We start from the raw sequence: 18231 nt of genomic DNA, 5'->3' as shown, positions 1-18231 counted from the left end.
TTGTCCTCTACGGGCACGAAACGTGGACATTGCTAGAAGAGGACCTACGAGCACTCGGAGTTTTCGAACGGCGGGTGCTAAGAACCATCTTTGGCGGAGTGCAAGAGAACGGTGTATGGAGGCGAAGAATGAACCACGAGCTCGCGCGTCTCTACGGCGAACCAAGTATTCAGAAAGTGGTTAAAGCTGGACGGATACGTTGGGCAGGACATGTTTCTAGAATGCCAGACAACTATCCTGCAAAAATGGTTTTCGCATCAAATCCGGTAGGAACAAGACGAAGAGGGGCATAGCGAGCGAGGTGGCAAGACCAGGTGAAGCGAGATCTGGCGAGCATTGGGTGCCCGCGGAACTGGAGACCAGCTGCCATGGACCGAAATAGATGGAGAAATTATACTACGCAGGCCTTGTCGTAAATTCACCAACAAGGCCTACTTTTAAATTCACCAACAAGATTATCTATTTGTCTTTATCTGGTTAAAAACTAGACGAAAAGATTGTGATATTAATCATAACGCCGATCAAAACTGTTCAAATAATAATGCTAATAGCTATCTTCGCCTTTATTTACAACCCTACAAACAGAAAATAAGTAGTTTCTAACTCTCGCACACACAAAAAAACAGACAGCATGAAATTGAAACAGACTAGACCAAAGAAACATCCACAAAACGGGTTCCGTACAGCTAAATGCAGATAAAATTATTCTAAAAAGATAACAATAATAAAATTTTGAACTGTAACCTAGCTCGACTTTTGAGTGGTTCATGCGATAAGTTGTGTTGGCTGTTTAAATTTACACTTATTTAGGATCCACGAGTAGGTGACACTTGAGTAAGGATGACTCTTTAAGAAGTTAGAAAATTTGTACTGCGACATCATGATGGGAAAACAAAAAAAACGAACAAATCGCCATAGGAAATGGGTAGTACGGGAAATTGCACACTTTTACGTTAGCTTCCATCGGTGTGGTGGTTAATCACCGCTTTTTTACCACCCGGTGGCACATAGCACCGCATTAATGGAACAAGCGACTCGCACCGCTAATGCCACACTTTTTCTGTCGTTTCTGGCACGAATATGTTCCGCTGGGAGTGATTCGAACGTGCCAGTTCTTTCCGGAAGTATTCGATAGTTTTTTCTAGACCTTCCTTCAGCGGGACCTACGGATTGCAACCAGAGCATAATTTAAATCCTTTAAATTTTAATCGTCAAACCTAGCTACTAAACTCACCCTCGGTTCCCAGTTGAGATAGTGTTTGGCTCTGGAAATATCAGGTTTCCGCCGCTGTGGGTCGTCCTCCACTGCGGGCAACTCAACGATCTGACTCTTACATCCCACTAGATCCCGGATGATCTCCGCAAACTCCTCGATTGTGCGCTCTACCGGATTGCCCAAATTAACGGGTTGAGTGTAGTTGGAAGCCATCAGTGCAACCAAACCATCTACCAGATCAGAAACGTACTGGAAAGACCGCGTCTGCTTACCGCTTCCATACATCTGAAATGTGCGATTTTGTCATTCAACCATCAACCGTCAGTTGGAAATTTCGCAGCTAAAATTACCGTAATTGACTGATTTTGCAATGCCTGTATAATAAAGTTGGAAACCACCCGACCGTCGTTCATGTGCATCCGCGGACCGTAAGTGTTGAAAATCCGTGCCACACGAACGTTGACGTTTTCCTGCTTCGCATAGGCATAGCTAAGCGTTTCGGCGACACGTTTGCCCTCATCATAGCACGCTCGGGGTCCGATCGGGTTCACATGACCCCAGTAGGTCTCCGGCTGCGGGTGCACATCCGGATCGCCGTACACCTCCGAAGTGCTCGCAATCAGCACCTTGGCCCCCACCCGTTTGGCCAGCCCGAGCATATTGATCGTACCCAGCGTGTTGGTTTTGATCGTCTTCACCGGATTGTACATGTAGTGCGGCGGGCTGGCCGGACTGGCAAGGTGATATATCTCGTCCACCTCGATGAACAGCGGATTGACAATGTCATGGTGGATGAGTTCGAAGTTTTCGTGACCCAACCAGTGCTCGACATTGCGCTTTCGACCGGTGAAGAAATTATCCACCACGATCAGCTCGTGTCCTTGCATCATAAGATAGTCGAGAAGGTGAGAGCCTACGAAACCGGCTCCGCCGGTGATCTACAAGACACATAGAAGAGTAAGAAAAATAGTAAGCAAGCATAAGAGTGATACATACTACACTTAAGAAATAGAAGTGGTAAGGAAAAAGATTAGGTTACTTATTATTTATCCAAAACTAGGCATAATTTATTTGACTTTACTGCGAGTCTTCAAGATACTAAATGCCAGAAGAAGAATACCCATCCAACTATATCTATTGCTTTTTAGAGTTACGTAGCACGTGCGCTGCACCAGCACATATTACAAATTTCTGGAAAATTTACATTAAACAGTTATATGTAAGGGTAAACGGGGTAACAACGCCCGCCGGGATAAAGCCGCCCACCATGGTTTTACAGGGCCTTGCTCAAATTGGTGGTAAGTGTTGATGACAGTCATATTACTGAATGCGTACGCAATATTTTACAATACCTTGTTCAGCAATATCGTATAAACTATCGGAGAAATAAATAAAAACAGATTTTTCGTTATAATCGTTTCGTTTTTTATAACTTTGTTCCCACAGAACTTAGGGTTTATTTTATTCAAAACGTTAAAACTTTTAGTAAATCCAACCCATATCGCATCTCTGATCCTGTCTTCATCCGACAGTACCTAAATTAGGTAACTGTTCATGCAGTTTTGTTGAAATAAATAGTGAAATGTGTAAATCGGTCATTTGGGGGTAAAACCGCCCACAACGAACGGCGCAAGACCGTCGTTCATAATGCTAGTCCGATAAGGAGATAGACTAATCTCAAGTTTTTAGTCTTGACCTTGAAATGTGGTCATACATATATATTGATATTTTTTGAAACGATGGTTCTACAATTAATGAAGGGACGGTAGGGAAAGAAATGAAAATTTTTTGGTGAAGGAGGGGAAGAGCGGAAAGGAAGGGGGGGGGGGGTATTGGTAGCCCCCCCCCTTCCTTTCCGCTCTTCCCCTCCTTCACCAAAAAATTTTCATTTCTTTCCCTACCGTCCCTTCATCAATTGTAGAACCATCGTTTCAAAAAATATCGATAAGGAGTTTTTTAAAATAATTGCATAGTTTGGACCAAAGAATCTCAGATTTACATAAAACAATGTAAATGTGCTTAACTTGTAGCTGGTAGACTGTTTGAAAAAATCTAATTCGCCAATTTTCCCTGCGGGCGCTATGGACATTTCTTTCTTTTCTCGGACATAGCTTTTTTCAATAGTTCCTCCCTCTTGGAACAAATATCATGGAATAAACATTTTTTTAATGAAAATATAGCAAATTTTCGTAGCAATGCAAAAATAATATGTATCTGGTTTATCAATCAGAACAATTTGAAATGTCAAAAAATGACTTACCGGATTAATTGCAGGAACTTTAATACCCATATTGTTATATTTTATCTTAGATCCTCTCTAGTCCTTAAAGATTGACTCCAGGATACCTAACTCGATACATCTTGTTGTCTAAGGAAACTACACGGTATCAATTTCAAGACTGTTGGTACCAATATTACTGATATTCTTCCAATACGAGTGGTTGCCGGACACTTTTTCGAAATTGCGAATCTCGGGGAACCATGTATTGTTTGATGGCAAACTGATTTAATTTGTTTAAATTAGATAAATTCACGAATCCAATGCAACCAGTTTCGTTCAAATCGGTTGAATATTGTTAAAGTTATACGCTATGGCGGTTTTACCCCGTTAGTGGGCGTGTTTCACCCCGCATGGAAAAAATACTCTTTTTTTTTTGGACGTGTTTTCAAATCGCAATAAAAAATAGAAAATCATTACAGATATTTATGTTTTTATTTTTTACATATAGGTAACAGATGAATTGTTCATTTAAAGCAGATAAATTAGAAATTGAGCTACAACTTTTTTTTACACAGGTGGTTTTGCTTAAGTGGGCGGTCTTGCCCCGCTTACCCTTATTGGAATTTAATGCTTTAGAAAACAGTTTTTGTACATAAAGCCAGCCTTAAGGCCCAAACAGAATGCTGCGTCAACGCACCTTTAGGTTTACCGGGATCCAAGTAAGCGATAGCCAGGCGAAATTTTTTCGCTCAGATAATTTTCAGATAAATTTTCATTTTTAATGTTTAAAAGTGGTTCCTGCTATTGTGCCATGAATTTAGTGATCTTCGTTGAAAAGTTGCAAGCAATGTTCTAGTACTGGATGCGGCAGCGGCGAGGTTGCCCCACCGAAGTCGGAATAAAAAAATTGGATTGGAGGATAAAAGTCTGAGATTAGTACTCTTTTGCTCACAAGAAATCGTTTGTTAGTTTGGGCCAAAAGAAGAGTTGGTAGCCATAGTTGGGTACTTTATTGTATCGTGACTTTATTTCTCACATACCAGATTTAAACTTGTCTCAAATTTTCACAAAATTTGATTTGTGAACGTTTGGATAAGGTATTTTTAGGTGGGCGAAAATTTTTACAGACAAACATCGTAAATCATAATTTCCCGAAAAAAACTAAAACTCATTCGTCGTCAAGTCATTAATGTTAGTTTGGTTGTCTTTCGCAGTTTCTGCTTGATTTTTATTGCTTTTACGTCATCTCAATCCTGAATCTTTTTTCTCGTGATTCGGATAAGTACGGGACTCCGTACCGATGACTTGATGACTGGAGGGGTGAAAACATGCCAGTCACGAACGGGGTGCTTTGGGCATATTGCCCCTACTATATCAAATGAGGCTCTGGTACGATGGATCTTTGTTGTCCCTTGCGTCACGTGGGAAAACATAGAAGTTCTGCCTCATTTCCCTTATGGAGATTACACCAAGTGTGTTCTGGCCAACATTATTGGCTTCCCTTACAATTTCTGTCTGATCTGTGTTGCAGATTGTTTGTGGACATACTCCGCTAGTCAAATAATAAAGAGTTCCACAAATACATCTTCAAATAAATTATTACTAAATAAGCTATGCAAGAGAGCCTGGAACAGCCTTTCAAGCAGGCCTGGAAAGTCTATGCAAAGGCTCTACAATCTTCTGCACGCACGAGCTGGCACAGGTTCTGCAGCAACGTTTCCAGTTTCGGCGAGACAAGTCGGCTTAATAGACGGATTTCACGCCAACTCGTCTATGGGGTTGGCAGCACCGTCTCAGATTTCAATGAAACTTTTTGTGTGTAACTTAGTGTACTTAGTTCTAGCGCAACTTTTCAAAAGGACCTAAGTAACAATGAGAGATTCTCTTTGGGCCTCTTCTCTTTTGATTGCCACGGCGCACAGTGGCGCCAGTCAGAACAAAACTGAGACAAAACTAATAAAATTGGTAAAGTAGTGTGGAACTTACATATTTTGTATATAACTGTGAACCAAATTGACTACTAAAACTTAAAGTTTTCAAATATTTAAAAAAATCAATAATTAGGGTGTCTCTAAAATAATTTTCTAAGAAAAGTTTTATAACTACTTGAACTATTATTTTTATTTTGTGTTTTTTCGCATTGGGATAATTAGGAGGAGTAGTAATGACCTTGTAACACTCAGGAATCCATAACATTGAGCCACATTTAAAAATAAATTTTGAATTTTAAAAATAGCTCTTTCTCCAGCCAATAACCATGTTTATTCACTAAAATTTGAATATCAAAGTGTCACTTCACTGCTCTGCTGACCTGGTACTAACCTTTAGCTGCTAAATACTCAAAGATTTTCTTTAAAAATACCTATAATAGTATTGCTAGAAGTAATTACAAAGCGGAATTGCCTAAAAACACATGGTTCTATAAAATTCAATATTTTTAGTCTTTGCGCAAATCTGCGCAAAATGCGGATATGATTTTTGGAAAGTAGACTAAATTCTACATAAAATATGAACAAATGACGGTTACCTTCCGTTCCCAAAAAAAGATGCTCAACTTTGAAAATGCGAAGTCACATGTGTGTTACTATTTTGAGATTTGAAGCAAATATATTTTAGAGTGTACTTGATTTTCGTCAATCTGCAAAATAAGGTGCTAATCTATAACAATTTCAATACCAAATTACGTTTTCTTTGAATGCAAATACCTAACAGGATACGATTAAAAACAGTTTTTCGAAACTTCCGTTGAATGAAAAATATGGGAGGTCGTCACACAAACTCCAGATTAAAAAAATTCTCCAAAAAGCTGTATCATTCCCAGTGTTCTGAAATTTTGGAACATAGTTATTTAGTCTGTCTAATTTCATAGAAAAATAATACTTCATGAAAAACTTCAACTTCATTTTGAGTGTTTTGTCCCAGTATTTTCCACTGTGCGGCGATACAAATGCACTTTAACCCTTTATAAGGCAGTGGCAACTATATTGCCACCAACAAAATTTTTTTATTTTACTTCTATAATTATATTGATGTCATTTTAGACGCAAAACAAATATTTTTCGTTAGTGGCAAAATAATTGCCACGGCCTTATAAAGGGTTAAAACATCAGGCTTGTATAAATCGGTTGTTGGTGTCATTAGCTAGCTAATCGTCAAGAAAACTTTTGTTGAAATGCATTTATGTCGTAATAATCGGAAAAGAGGGCGACCAAAGATAGTCTCTCAATGTTACTTAGGTCCTTTTGAAAAGTTACGCGAGAGTTTTTTGAAAATTGGTCTGGTCTAACTTTTGGAAAGGGCATATTTTTTTCTCTTTTTTATTATAAAAAATATAACTCAAAAATTGTAGGACCTACACAAAAATGATCTGAATTTTCATAAAAAAATACTGAAAAAAATAAAAATTAATTTCTACACTGAGAAAAAAGCATTTTAAAAACTAATAATCGATTTTCCAAAAAAGGCCATCTCAGAAATTGATGACATTTTTTTCGAAGATAGTTAATTATATAAACTACAATTCTTCCATATATCACAAAATGGGCATATTTAAGGGAAAAAAGTTTTTCTAACAAAAACTTTTTTAAGTCCTTTCCGGAAAAAAGGTATTCAAGTATTTTCGAAAATTATAGATCTACAAAAAAATGATGTATGGGTGACTTTTACAAAGTTGTCTGCATTTTCATAAAAAAATACTGAAAATAATAAAAATCATTTCTACACTGAGAAAAAAAGCATTTTAAAAACTAAAATTCGATTTTTTTAAAAAGCACATCTCGGAAATTGATGAATTTTATTTTGAAGGTAGATATTTCTATGGCCTAAACTGCCCATAAATGGAAGACAGTCACATCTGCAAAAACGTGCAACTACAAAAAACGCTGTTGAAGCTACGACAATTTTTCTTTAATATTGAATCGATTTTGGAAACAAGTCGTCCAAGTCGTCATAAAATCACTCGAATGTACATAACAGAATACTTTTACAAGTAATTTGTTCACAAGTGACCTAAAATTTGTTCCTAAACTTAAAAAAACTGTTACTGATATGCGTTTATTTGTGCTTGAATAAGCAAGAATAAACGCATAATAGTCACAGGCACAGCATGCCTTGATCCTTGCGTTGTCGGTGACTCGGTAGTATTTTCAAAACCACGTGTCGTTTTTGCTTTGATAATTCACGTGCTTGTTCAATTCACTTGTTCAAAATGTCCTTTTTGACTCAAATCTCTTCCTGGCCTTCTCTCCTTTTTATTCTAATTTGTTATCTTGAGTTTATAAAGAGGTCGCATGATGGGGTTTGTTTAACTCAGAAGCTGGTCGCTTTCCTGTGTGTCCGGAACACTCCCAGAACGTGTCCGAGTATGACCAATGTGATCCTAGACACTATATGTGACAACAAATCTCTACTATTTGACTACAGTATTGCCCCGCTAATCCGACACCCAATAATCCGACGACTCAATAGTCCAGATCTCGCTAATCCGGAAAATTCCGAATTAAAAAGTATTGTACTTAACTTCTTTTAATCGAACACTACCCTCGTTTGGCGTCTCCGTTACAATCAGTATGGTACTCTTTCTAACTAAATGGAAATGGTATCTAACTACGTTCACTTTTGCCATGGCCATAATATTTTCATTGCTTTTCCCAATTGACTGATGTGCTTGCGCTTATTTCGACACTCACTAAGAATTTCAAAGTATTTGTTGACGAAATGGAGCATTACTGAGTATAAAACATAACTATTGCGTACTTACGACAAATATTTTCAAAAATTTCCGGAGTTGTTTACGTATGGATGTAAACAGAACCACATTTCAAACTCACACTGACGTCAGTTTGATTATCGGATTATCGAGTCAAAATTCGCTAATCCGGCTATGAATTTGTCGGATTAGCGGGGCGGTACTGTATTTGAAACAAACTATTTCAAACTAGTTTTGCAATTTCGAGTACCGACTTAGAGCTGTCACATGTTGTATTTTAGTTAAATTCTGATCCCCGTAGAGGTATCTGGAACATTCACGGACATGTTGACGTCGTCTTCAACACTTTATACAACTACCAATAGTCTATATTAGCAAATCCGTGTATTTATAGGTGTCACATGATGAGTTTATTGTTATTCAAGTTATTCAAGTCCCATATATTCCGGAACTTGATTCCACTGTAACTTCGGTATCGCACATCTGATCCAAATTCTCCTGAATAGTGTTCTTCTAGGCCATTAAAGCTTCCGTTTGGTAGTTGCTGCAGTCGAATCGGACCAGGCATTTCCAAAAAACAGACTCTTATTGATATATTTTTACTACTGTGACTGTTATGCGTTTATTTGTAATATGGGACTGACATAGTTTGATATTTTTTTCAGCATCTTGGGAACAAACATAACTTTTTTGTTAGAAATATTGAAAGAACAGTTAATTTAAAGGTGATTCCCAGGTTTATCTCAAAGGTGGTGAAAAGTCAGATGGGACTGTTATGCTTTTATGGGCAGTAAAGGTCTTTCATATATTGCAAAATGGACATATTTAAGGAATAAAAGTTTTTCTAACAAAAACTTTTTCAAGTCGCTCCTGGGAAAAGAAGTATAAGTTTTTGTTAGAAAAACTTTTGGCGTAGGACTACGTCTTACGGCAAGGTTGGGCTGGATAGGGTGTCATTCCAAAAAATCTTTCTCGAAAAGTGATCAGGTTTTAAAGGCTAATAGTTTAGCGGTTTCCCGATCGATTTTCAATGTTTTTGTACCAATCGATCGCAACTTTTTCTAAGAATTGGCACAAATGAAGAACGCTATTATTTCGTAAGTGCACACTATTGAAAAACTGAAAATAATGAAGCATTGTCCAACTAGAAATCCTCGCATCCTGATTGGTCGAAGAAAAGACGTCATCATGGTTTGCACGCGGTTACATACATAAATACATATAAATACTAAATAATTGATAATTGATAATTGATGTTGAAGTAAGATTAACAGAAAGAAGTAACATTCATTCGAAAATAATTGAATATTCTCAACATGCAGTCTCAAATAACGCTATATATGCTGCAGGTAGCATGTATACATGAAGAATCGTATTATTACATGCATGGATATATGCTTCTATCGCCACAAAGAGACTTACGTAGCCCTGCGTCACCTAAATGCGGTCGTGTCTTGTACACAACCTCTCTGATTTTTACCTTAAATATGTCCATTTTGTAATAATATGGGGGTCATCATGTCAAGTGACCGACAAAAAGTACAAACTTGTAATCGACCTTCTCGGATTTTCACCAAACTCGGCCAAATTGTTCGTTTTGGGTCAAGAAGAAGAAAAAGTTTGGTGCCGATTGGACTTTCCCTCGATTTTTGGGAACCTCCCCTTTTATTAGAAAAAGCATCATGATTTTCGTCAAATTCGCTTATTTTCTAAGCGTAAGTATTCAATTTAGAAAAAAACTCAGCTCTACATTATACTTTCGTATTCTGCTAAGACGCTCAAAAAAAACTTTTGATATATTATATACTGTTTATGTGATTCCACAACAGCGCAATGTTACTTTAGATTAAACCAAATTAATTTTGCTTCTTTTGTTATTTGCTTATTACTAGGAAGTTTCATTTTGTTGACAGTTTTACATTAGAAATTGGGAATTGTTTGTTTCAAAACGCTATATCTCGAGAACGCGACGGAACACCTCGTGGTTTTGAGTGATTCTTATGTAAAAAAGTCTGAGGAATACGATGGTGTTGAAATTTTTGAGATCAAATTGTACTCATTGAGAGAAAAATACAAATTTAGTTTTCAGATCAAAAATAAAAGTATTTGGAAGCACTGCCGCAAAAAACTAATATTTTTGTCGGATTCCTCAGATGATTTCCCATGAAAATGTAGAAAAGAGTTTTTTTCTAAACTGAATATTTACGAAGATAGGTATAAGCAATAGAAAATAAGCGAATTTGACGAAAATGATGCTTTTTCTAATAAAAAGGGAGGTTCCCAAAAATCGAGGGAAAGTCCAATCGGCACCAAACTTGGGATTTTTTCTTCTTGACCCAAAACGAACAATCTGGCCTAGTTTGGTGATAATCCGAGAAGGTCGATTACGGTTGACTCGGACACTTGATGTGGAATGACCCATGGGCATTTGGGCATATGGGATGGGCATTTTTAGAAAATCGAATTTTAGTTTTTAAAATGAGTTTTTTTTTTCAATGTGAAAATGATTCTTATTTTTTTCAGTGTTTTTTTTTAATTCAGTAAATTTTGTAAAAGTCACTCATTCATCATTTTTTTGAAGGTGCTATAAGGCCATTACAAATATTTTAAAAAGTTTTTGTCCCTCCGGTGTTGGGCCACTGAAGAGGGGGAGAGGGGTTGGTAGTCGAAAAAGAACAGAAAATTTTTTAATCGACCAAAAAAACGCATTAACTCAACTCGTACACTCATTTTTCGCGTTTTGCAGGCTCAAGAGCGCACAGACAATTGATTTTATTAAAAAAATTAACTCATATCCTACAAATTATTTTTTTGCCCCCCGATTTTTCAAGCCAATTTCCAAGAGGGGAGTTGACAAAAATTTTAAAAATAATTTGCAATGGCCTAATTTTCGAAAACACTGAAATACCTTTTTTCCGGAAAAAGTTTTTGTTAGAAAAACTTTTTTCCCTTAAATTATTTTCCCTTAAAAGAATTATAGTCCATATAATCTATCTTCGAAAAAAATTTCATCAATTTCTGAGATGGCCTTTTTTGGAAAATCGATTTTTAGTTTTTAAAATGACCAAATTTGGTGACAAATACCAATAAAACTCAAATTGTTGCTAGAGTTTTAATGTAATTCATAAAGGGGTTATATACAGTTAACCTTCTGCGGCTGAGGTGGTAGTCTGACAGACACCGAAATTGGACAAATGCAAGAGATGCGTTATGCATTGCATTTTGATTCTGAAGTTTGCACTGTCTTCCCCACTCATATCTGCGATTTTATGACATTCAATAGGTTACTAAATATATGTTCTCAATTCTAAAGTAATGAAAATCTGGATATACATAATTCAATAATACGAATTCTCAAGTTAAGTTTAGGTGTCTAGCAGACTACCACGTCAGCATTATCGTTAAGATTAGGGCACCTCAACCGCAGAAGGTTAAAAGAAGAAAAGAAGAAGTAAGATAATCTGGTAAAGCTAGACTCTTCCTGGTGGATCTTCTAAACAAAAGCCATGGATGGATCTTGTAAGTCTGGGAACACCGGAGCTGAAAGATACCAATACAGTGGTTCCAATAAATGGCTGAAGGAAGCCCAGTAATTACACAAAACTGAAGTCGGAATTCTATCCAACTTTATCTAATGGTATCGGTAGGAAATTCTAAGAGGCAAAAAGCAGCAAGAACTTCGATTCTCCCAAAAATAACCAATAAAGGATATCAACGATCGAGGTACTCGCTGTTAGACATAGAAATCTTAATATTATCTTGTGCAGCGCAGTAATTTCGGTGGTTAGTGAATATTGTCGGTCAGCTGTCTCTCACAGTAGTTCGATTCTCAACGAGGTCGAGGGTTTTTACGAACTGGAAATTTTTACGAACGAGGGTTTTTGCGAACTGGAAATAATCAGCAGAGATATGAATTATTTCTTTCATTAAATATAAAGAAAACATTAAGGCAATATCTTATTAGTCAAAATTATGTCTACAGGCCGTTACTAAAACAAAATATGCCGTAAAACGAATAGAGCGAAACGACTTTGAACCTGCGTTTTTGAAACAAATAGATTTATAGTAGCAAAACACTGCACGTTCACGTGTCTAGCAACTAGTATCTACCTAATAAGAAAGCCAAAAACGAACATCTTCACTTTTTGTTACAAATTTAACCTCGCTCACGCTCTTACGTCGTCTTAAAGTAAACTTCGGAAGCTCACATCACCGTATGTATGCCGCAGCACTGAGAAGACAACGATGCCGTAACGTCATTGTTCATATACGAGTAGGATCTTGCAAGCCAAGCAATCTGCAGATCAGCGTACAGACTAGCGTACTCGATTCCAAGTTGTATGCCTTTACTAGTGTCCCCACTGGCAGTCGCGGTACGCCGAGTTTGTTCCAAATATTTGGATTACTAAACCCCAACAGCGCGCAGCTTATTTATATTGATTCACCGTGTAATAAAATCCACATCCACGTGGGGCTTTGTAAATCACCCAGCGTGAATCACGTCACTGGTCAAATAAAAATCGCACCTGCATCTCTCTCTAGTATTGATCATTAGAGAATGAAGGCGATTGATATTAAGCATTTTTAGGCAGCCAAAATACAATTTTGAACTTTGTAAGTCGTAAATTCGTGAACAGAAAGTGTTTACTCCATTAACATTGATTAAAGTAATCTAGGAATATGAGGAAACCACGTGCCATTACCTTGTTTTCGAAAATTTGTGTGTCTCTTTTTTGTCTTTCCCGGTTGGATACGTTGATGTGGAAAGAAGTGTGAGCCAATAGAGCATGATACATGTACTCAATACCTACGTTAGCATCAAAGGTTGACCCTGAAGTGGGTGATTATGGCGTATGTGTTTTTACACAAGTCGATTTTCTGTTGGATTTGAAGCAGTTATATGTTGTTCAGGAAACGCAATGCCCTTTGAACTAATATTATGTCATAACATCATATGGACCCATTCTTTAACATATCGCAAAACCTATTGAACTAGGACTGATCTTGGTTCTAAACACTTCATACATCCTTGTTTAAGGATGATTAGAAAAAAACTAACACTGAATGGTTCCGTCAGTCTTTATGCCTAAACACATCGAAAATAATGAAACAACAATATCACGACGTCAATTAGTACTAGAGCAATTGAAAGCTGTTCAAACCGGACCAACAATGCTGCTGGTTGGTGTAGACCGAAAGTAACTTGAATAAATTGCTGTTTCAATTTTTTTCTCTCTGCAAAACCCCTGTTCAAGTCGGAGGTTACATACGTACGTGCCCAACCCACACGGGAGCTGTTGTTCAATTTCCCTATGGTTCCCAGGGGTGGTATTTTTTTTGTTATAAATTCATTATCGAACCCTCTTCACGTTTTTTTTGCGCCAATCAGAGCTGTCTGCCTGCCTGCCTGTTAGTTTTAGCGAAGTGCTTTCAATCATTCCTTGCCATTAAGGGCTTCGGTTGTTACATGCGTATCATCGCAATAAGCTAGCCATTTCTGGAATTTTTTCCCCATTTGTAGAGTCAATAAATACTCATATCTTCCTGGACGGTATGGCAATCCTTATTATATTGGTGCTATACTGCCCATGGATGCATAGTCGACGTAACGACCAGCGCCATGATTGTTGAGAAAACGCATTTTTATCGTGAAAAACGTTTAAAGTCATATAATCTTTGCTATAATCTTTTTCAATCGAATAATCTGTCAATTTAGTAGAGTTTATTAATCAAAACAGGACTGATGGGGTTTTATGATTAATTCCTCATTTATTGTGTTTAAAAAATGCGAACGCCAGTTTATGCGAATAAACAGACTGTGTTTTTGAACGATTATTCACATAACTTGGCGTAAAGCTACAAAAACAAATAGGTTGCTATGCTGATTGATTATGCGGAAAAATAACGTCAACCATTAGCATTACGTGAAAACAGAGCAGAGTAACTCAATTTTCCTAAATTTCTCTAATATTTTTGAACAAACATATGTTGTTTGAGTATTGGGCATGTGAACAACATAGTTAAGAGTGCGTGGGACCGAAAAAGTACATTTTGGTCATTTTGGTTTTTACGTCAACTATGCATCCATGGGCAGTATAGCCTCACAATACTAGTCTTAGAAAGGCACATTAGTTTTACAAATTGGTTTCGTTTGATGTGGATCTACGGTTTTGTTCTACAGAGAGGTTATTCTGAAGCAACGAAAACTGTGATTGGATGGCGGATTGCGGCTCAAAGGGAATTTCAATAACATTTTCTCTAAAAACCAGAAAAAAGTCTTACAAAAAATTGGAACTGGTATTTTCATAACGGGCGCAAAACGCCGCCGTTGACTTGTTTTAATCATGGAATTTTGATTTATGTAGTTGCCTTGTTGCTCATAGTTACCAATAAACAAGTTCCAACAACACAAGATTTCGCGTGCACCCGTTGAAGTGCAAAAAAATTGATTCATAATCCATTCCATCTACTAGTTATAGGTGTCCAGTACACAGCACCAAAGCCATAATAGTAAGGATCAAACCGGAAACGGTTCTAAAAATGTCCGAACTGTTCATGGGCCAGTACGGACTGGTCGTCAGGTTCGATACCGAATGCCAAAAAACGTCAAACGAGAAGTATTTAGCTAAGACCCTTGTGCTCGCTGCAGCCACAGACAAGCTGTAAATGCACCAACATTAGAGGAGGTTGAAAATGCATCAAACGAGCTGAAAAAGGTTACTGCTTTCATTAAATGATTTAGCCATCGAACGCAGCAGAAATCGACAAGGTCAACAGAGTTACGTCGACGTACCTTGCATCGCACCTTCTATGGTCTAAATGAGCCAATCACATCAATAATTCGGACCTCCAGCGTTGTCGAAAAGTAGCTTGAGTTCGGTGAACCGATAATTCCATAGATACCTCCATATGTACCTAATATCAGCCTTATGTCGAAAAATAGCAAGTGGAGAAAATAACGATGGAGGTATTTCATCAGTTTTCAGCTTATAAGTAGATTTAAAATATAAATTTGTTTTATAAGCAACTAGCTGACCCGACAAACTTCGTATTGCCACAAATTAAACTGTTTTGTACATAAATCGTGAATCTCGGATGACCTTTGTTACAATCTTGAGTTTTGCAAGTTTCTGGGGAGTTCATGGGTGTTTTAATATACAAATTTTCCTCACAGTAAAGTAGAAAACAACTCCCCCCATTGCTTAGCCTGATAAAATAAAGCATTTAAATATTCGCCATCATTACAAACCATTTCGCCGAATACCATTTCGCGGAACACCAATTCTCGGTTGACCATAACGCGGAATATAGAATTTCGCAGACTACCATTTCGCGAAAAACCTTACGCGGGATGTACATTTTACCGGAAAATCTTTTCGTAGAAAGTACCATTTCGTAGGGGTGACCCAACTGAAGGAAAGTAATAGAGGTCAGTAGATCTAGGAAAATAAATAAACCTAGATGGAGCTGATCTCTACGGGGGGCTGCCATCCGCAGTGGCTGGCGCTTCCGACGGCAGGTCGCCGGCAACACTTGCGGCCTGTGGCCATCTCGCGCTGAATTATCTAATGTTGCTATTGATAGTTTATGGTGGTCTTGTTATTGATTAATGTTTTATGAAAGAGTCTAAAATTTCTCGAGTTCGATTAGTTTTTGAGTTACGCAAAAATTTCTCTTTTATTTGTATGATAGTCCTTATGCCCCTACCACAGGGGTGAGGGGTCTCAAACCATCATTAAAAACATCCCTGCCTCTAAAACCCTCCACATGCCAAATTTGGTTCCATTTGCTTGATTAGTTCTCGAGTTATAAGGAAATATGTATTTCATTTGTATGGGAGCCCCCTCCTTAAAAGGTAAGGGGTCTCAATTCATCATAGAAAAAATCCATGCCTCCAAAAACACCCACATGCCAAATATGGTTCCATTTGATTAATTAGTTCTCGAGTTATGAGGAAATTTGTATTTTATTTGTATAAGAGCCCCCCCCCCCCCTCCTAAAGTGGGGAGGGGTCTCAATTCACCAAATTCTTGTCTCCAAAAACACCCAAATGTAAAATTTTGTTCCATTTGCTTGATTAATTCTCGAGTTATGCAGAAATTTGTGTTTCATTTGTATGCCCCCCCCCCTCTTAGTGGGAGGAGGGGACTCTAACCATCATAAGAACCTTCCCTGGTCCCAAAAACCCCTGTATGCACATTTTCACGCCGATCGGTTCAGTAGTTTTCGATTCTAAAAGGAACATAGGGACAGACAGACAGAAATCCTTTTTTATTGGTATAGATTTCAAGTTCCCTACGATAAAACTGAACCTTGTCGTGGTGTAGGGATTTTTAACCAATCAGTAAATGAACAGCGATCACGTTTACTTCTGAATGTGGGTATATGTCAAAATACTTTTGTGATTTCAAGTGGGCCTCGGGGTAAAAATTTACCAAATGTGATTGTTGCGTTGTTCAGAAAGTGCTTTTATTCCGTTTAAGGAATAAGGCCAATATGGGGATCTCTGATAATTAACAGATGAATGTTCCTGGGATTCATTTTCCATTTCATTTCATTTATTAATTGTCCAGAAGCGTAAGATATAAATCTTTTGAAATTTGCTACCTCCGATTACCCAATAGTTACAAATTCAATTTTAACATAATAATACGACATATATTATCTGGGCTATTCTCTTGGATTTAATCATAACAAAAATATTTTAGTCTCATTCATCCCTATTTATCACAGCTGTCACAAATATCTCCGAAAAACGTCGGATTGATTGGGTCGGTCGGGGGCTTAGGGTTAGTAAGGAGATGTAAGCGGGATACTAGAACCGGTTGGATGCCAAAGGACCACTCTATAATGATTACGGATAATAACAGAAGTGCTTAGGTAGCAGATGGGAAAATCAGGTCAATTCGTGTCGTGTGTTCGAGTCTGGGCTGGGCGGTGCTGCTAGATAGTCAGTGGGATTTTTGCACTGGCCCCGTGGCTGTCCTGTGCTCTGATGGCCTCCCGCGGGGTCTGTCGACGGGAAAGGGTCGAGTCTTAGACGTTTAAGCCCACAGGTTTACTGCACTAGCTCTTTGGTCTCGAGGGTTGGAAGGCGGGTGAGTCTCTATATTTTGAAGCTTCTGTCGACTACCGCGAACATCCAGCTTATGCTGCGCTCAATTTACTTTGTATCGTGGGACAGTGCATGAATGCTAAGGGGATGAAAGATTAAATTTGCCCTGATCAGTTGATAACCACTAATCCTCCGAAAATTGTCTTGCCTATTGATTCATTTGTGGTTGTTTTTGTTGGAAAATTGAAAGCGGGCGCGCGGTTGAGGACCGGTATCAGGCGGGGCTGACAAATCCTCGACTTCTTCACTACACCACATTTTGCAACTCGAGTGGTACAAAAAGTCCAAAGGACATTTACAAATTCGATCTATCATTTTTCTTCTTATCATCAATATCATCATCATCATCATTATATTTAAAATACAACATTCCGGCCTTTGGCAGAGAGATCTTAGAGTCAGTTCGTGAAGTCCGCACAGGGCCGGAACGCCTCCGCCTGCGGGTATAGGCGTGACGGTTATGCTTGGGGCTCTACCTGTGTTTTAGTGGGCGACATTGCCTGTCTCGTCAGGTAGAACTGATGTTCAAGTTCTCCCTGACACTTTGTTGACATCACAAAAGGGCCCAGCACAGAGTTTTATACGCTATTAACCCATTTCCTCCCAGCGTTGCGAAAACGCCTCGCACTTTCATTCGATTCCAGAGAAGGCCTTGTTTAAAATATCAACTTCGACCTCGAGAAATAAAGAAAGATAGGAAAAAAATCTAATCGACCTATTTTTGCTCAATGATCAGATGTTACATGTAACATAATTACAGCTGTGACAAAACAACAGGTTTTGCTATTTTTCAGACAGTTAAGGAAAAATGCTCATAAAACTCGATTTTACCTTTATTTACGCCTGACCTATAATCAGTGTTAGAAAGAGTCGGTTGCTTACCAAAAAAACACTTTGTTTCATAATTTTGATTATTTTTGTAATTTTAAGATAGGTTTTAAGCTTTGCGTTGCGAAAACGAAACGCTAGGA

At 37.9% G+C, this 18231-nt stretch overlaps 1 protein-coding gene across 1 annotated transcript in view; it reads right to left on the bottom strand.

Moving 5' to 3' along the window:
* Positions 1–553: 553 nt before the first annotated feature.
* The window catches only part of LOC128741448 (UDP-glucuronic acid decarboxylase 1), a 33866-nt gene continuing 16188 nt past the window's right edge, over positions 554–18231 (bottom strand). The window contains exons 3-5 of the mRNA XM_053837271.1: positions 1567–2154; positions 1235–1501; positions 554–1163 (exon numbers count right to left, since the gene is read on the bottom strand). Coding sequence (XP_053693246.1) covers positions 1044–1163; positions 1235–1501; positions 1567–2154 — 975 coding nt within the window. The 3' untranslated portion in view covers positions 554–1043. The remainder of the gene's footprint in view (positions 1164–1234; positions 1502–1566; positions 2155–18231) is intronic.

This window comes from Sabethes cyaneus, chromosome 3 (assembly GCF_943734655.1).
Source record: "Sabethes cyaneus chromosome 3, idSabCyanKW18_F2, whole genome shotgun sequence".
NCBI classification, from domain to species: domain Eukaryota; kingdom Metazoa; phylum Arthropoda; class Insecta; order Diptera; family Culicidae; genus Sabethes; species Sabethes cyaneus.
The sequence above is the reverse complement of the archived record's forward strand: the minus strand, read 5'-3'. Positions and strand labels throughout refer to the sequence as shown.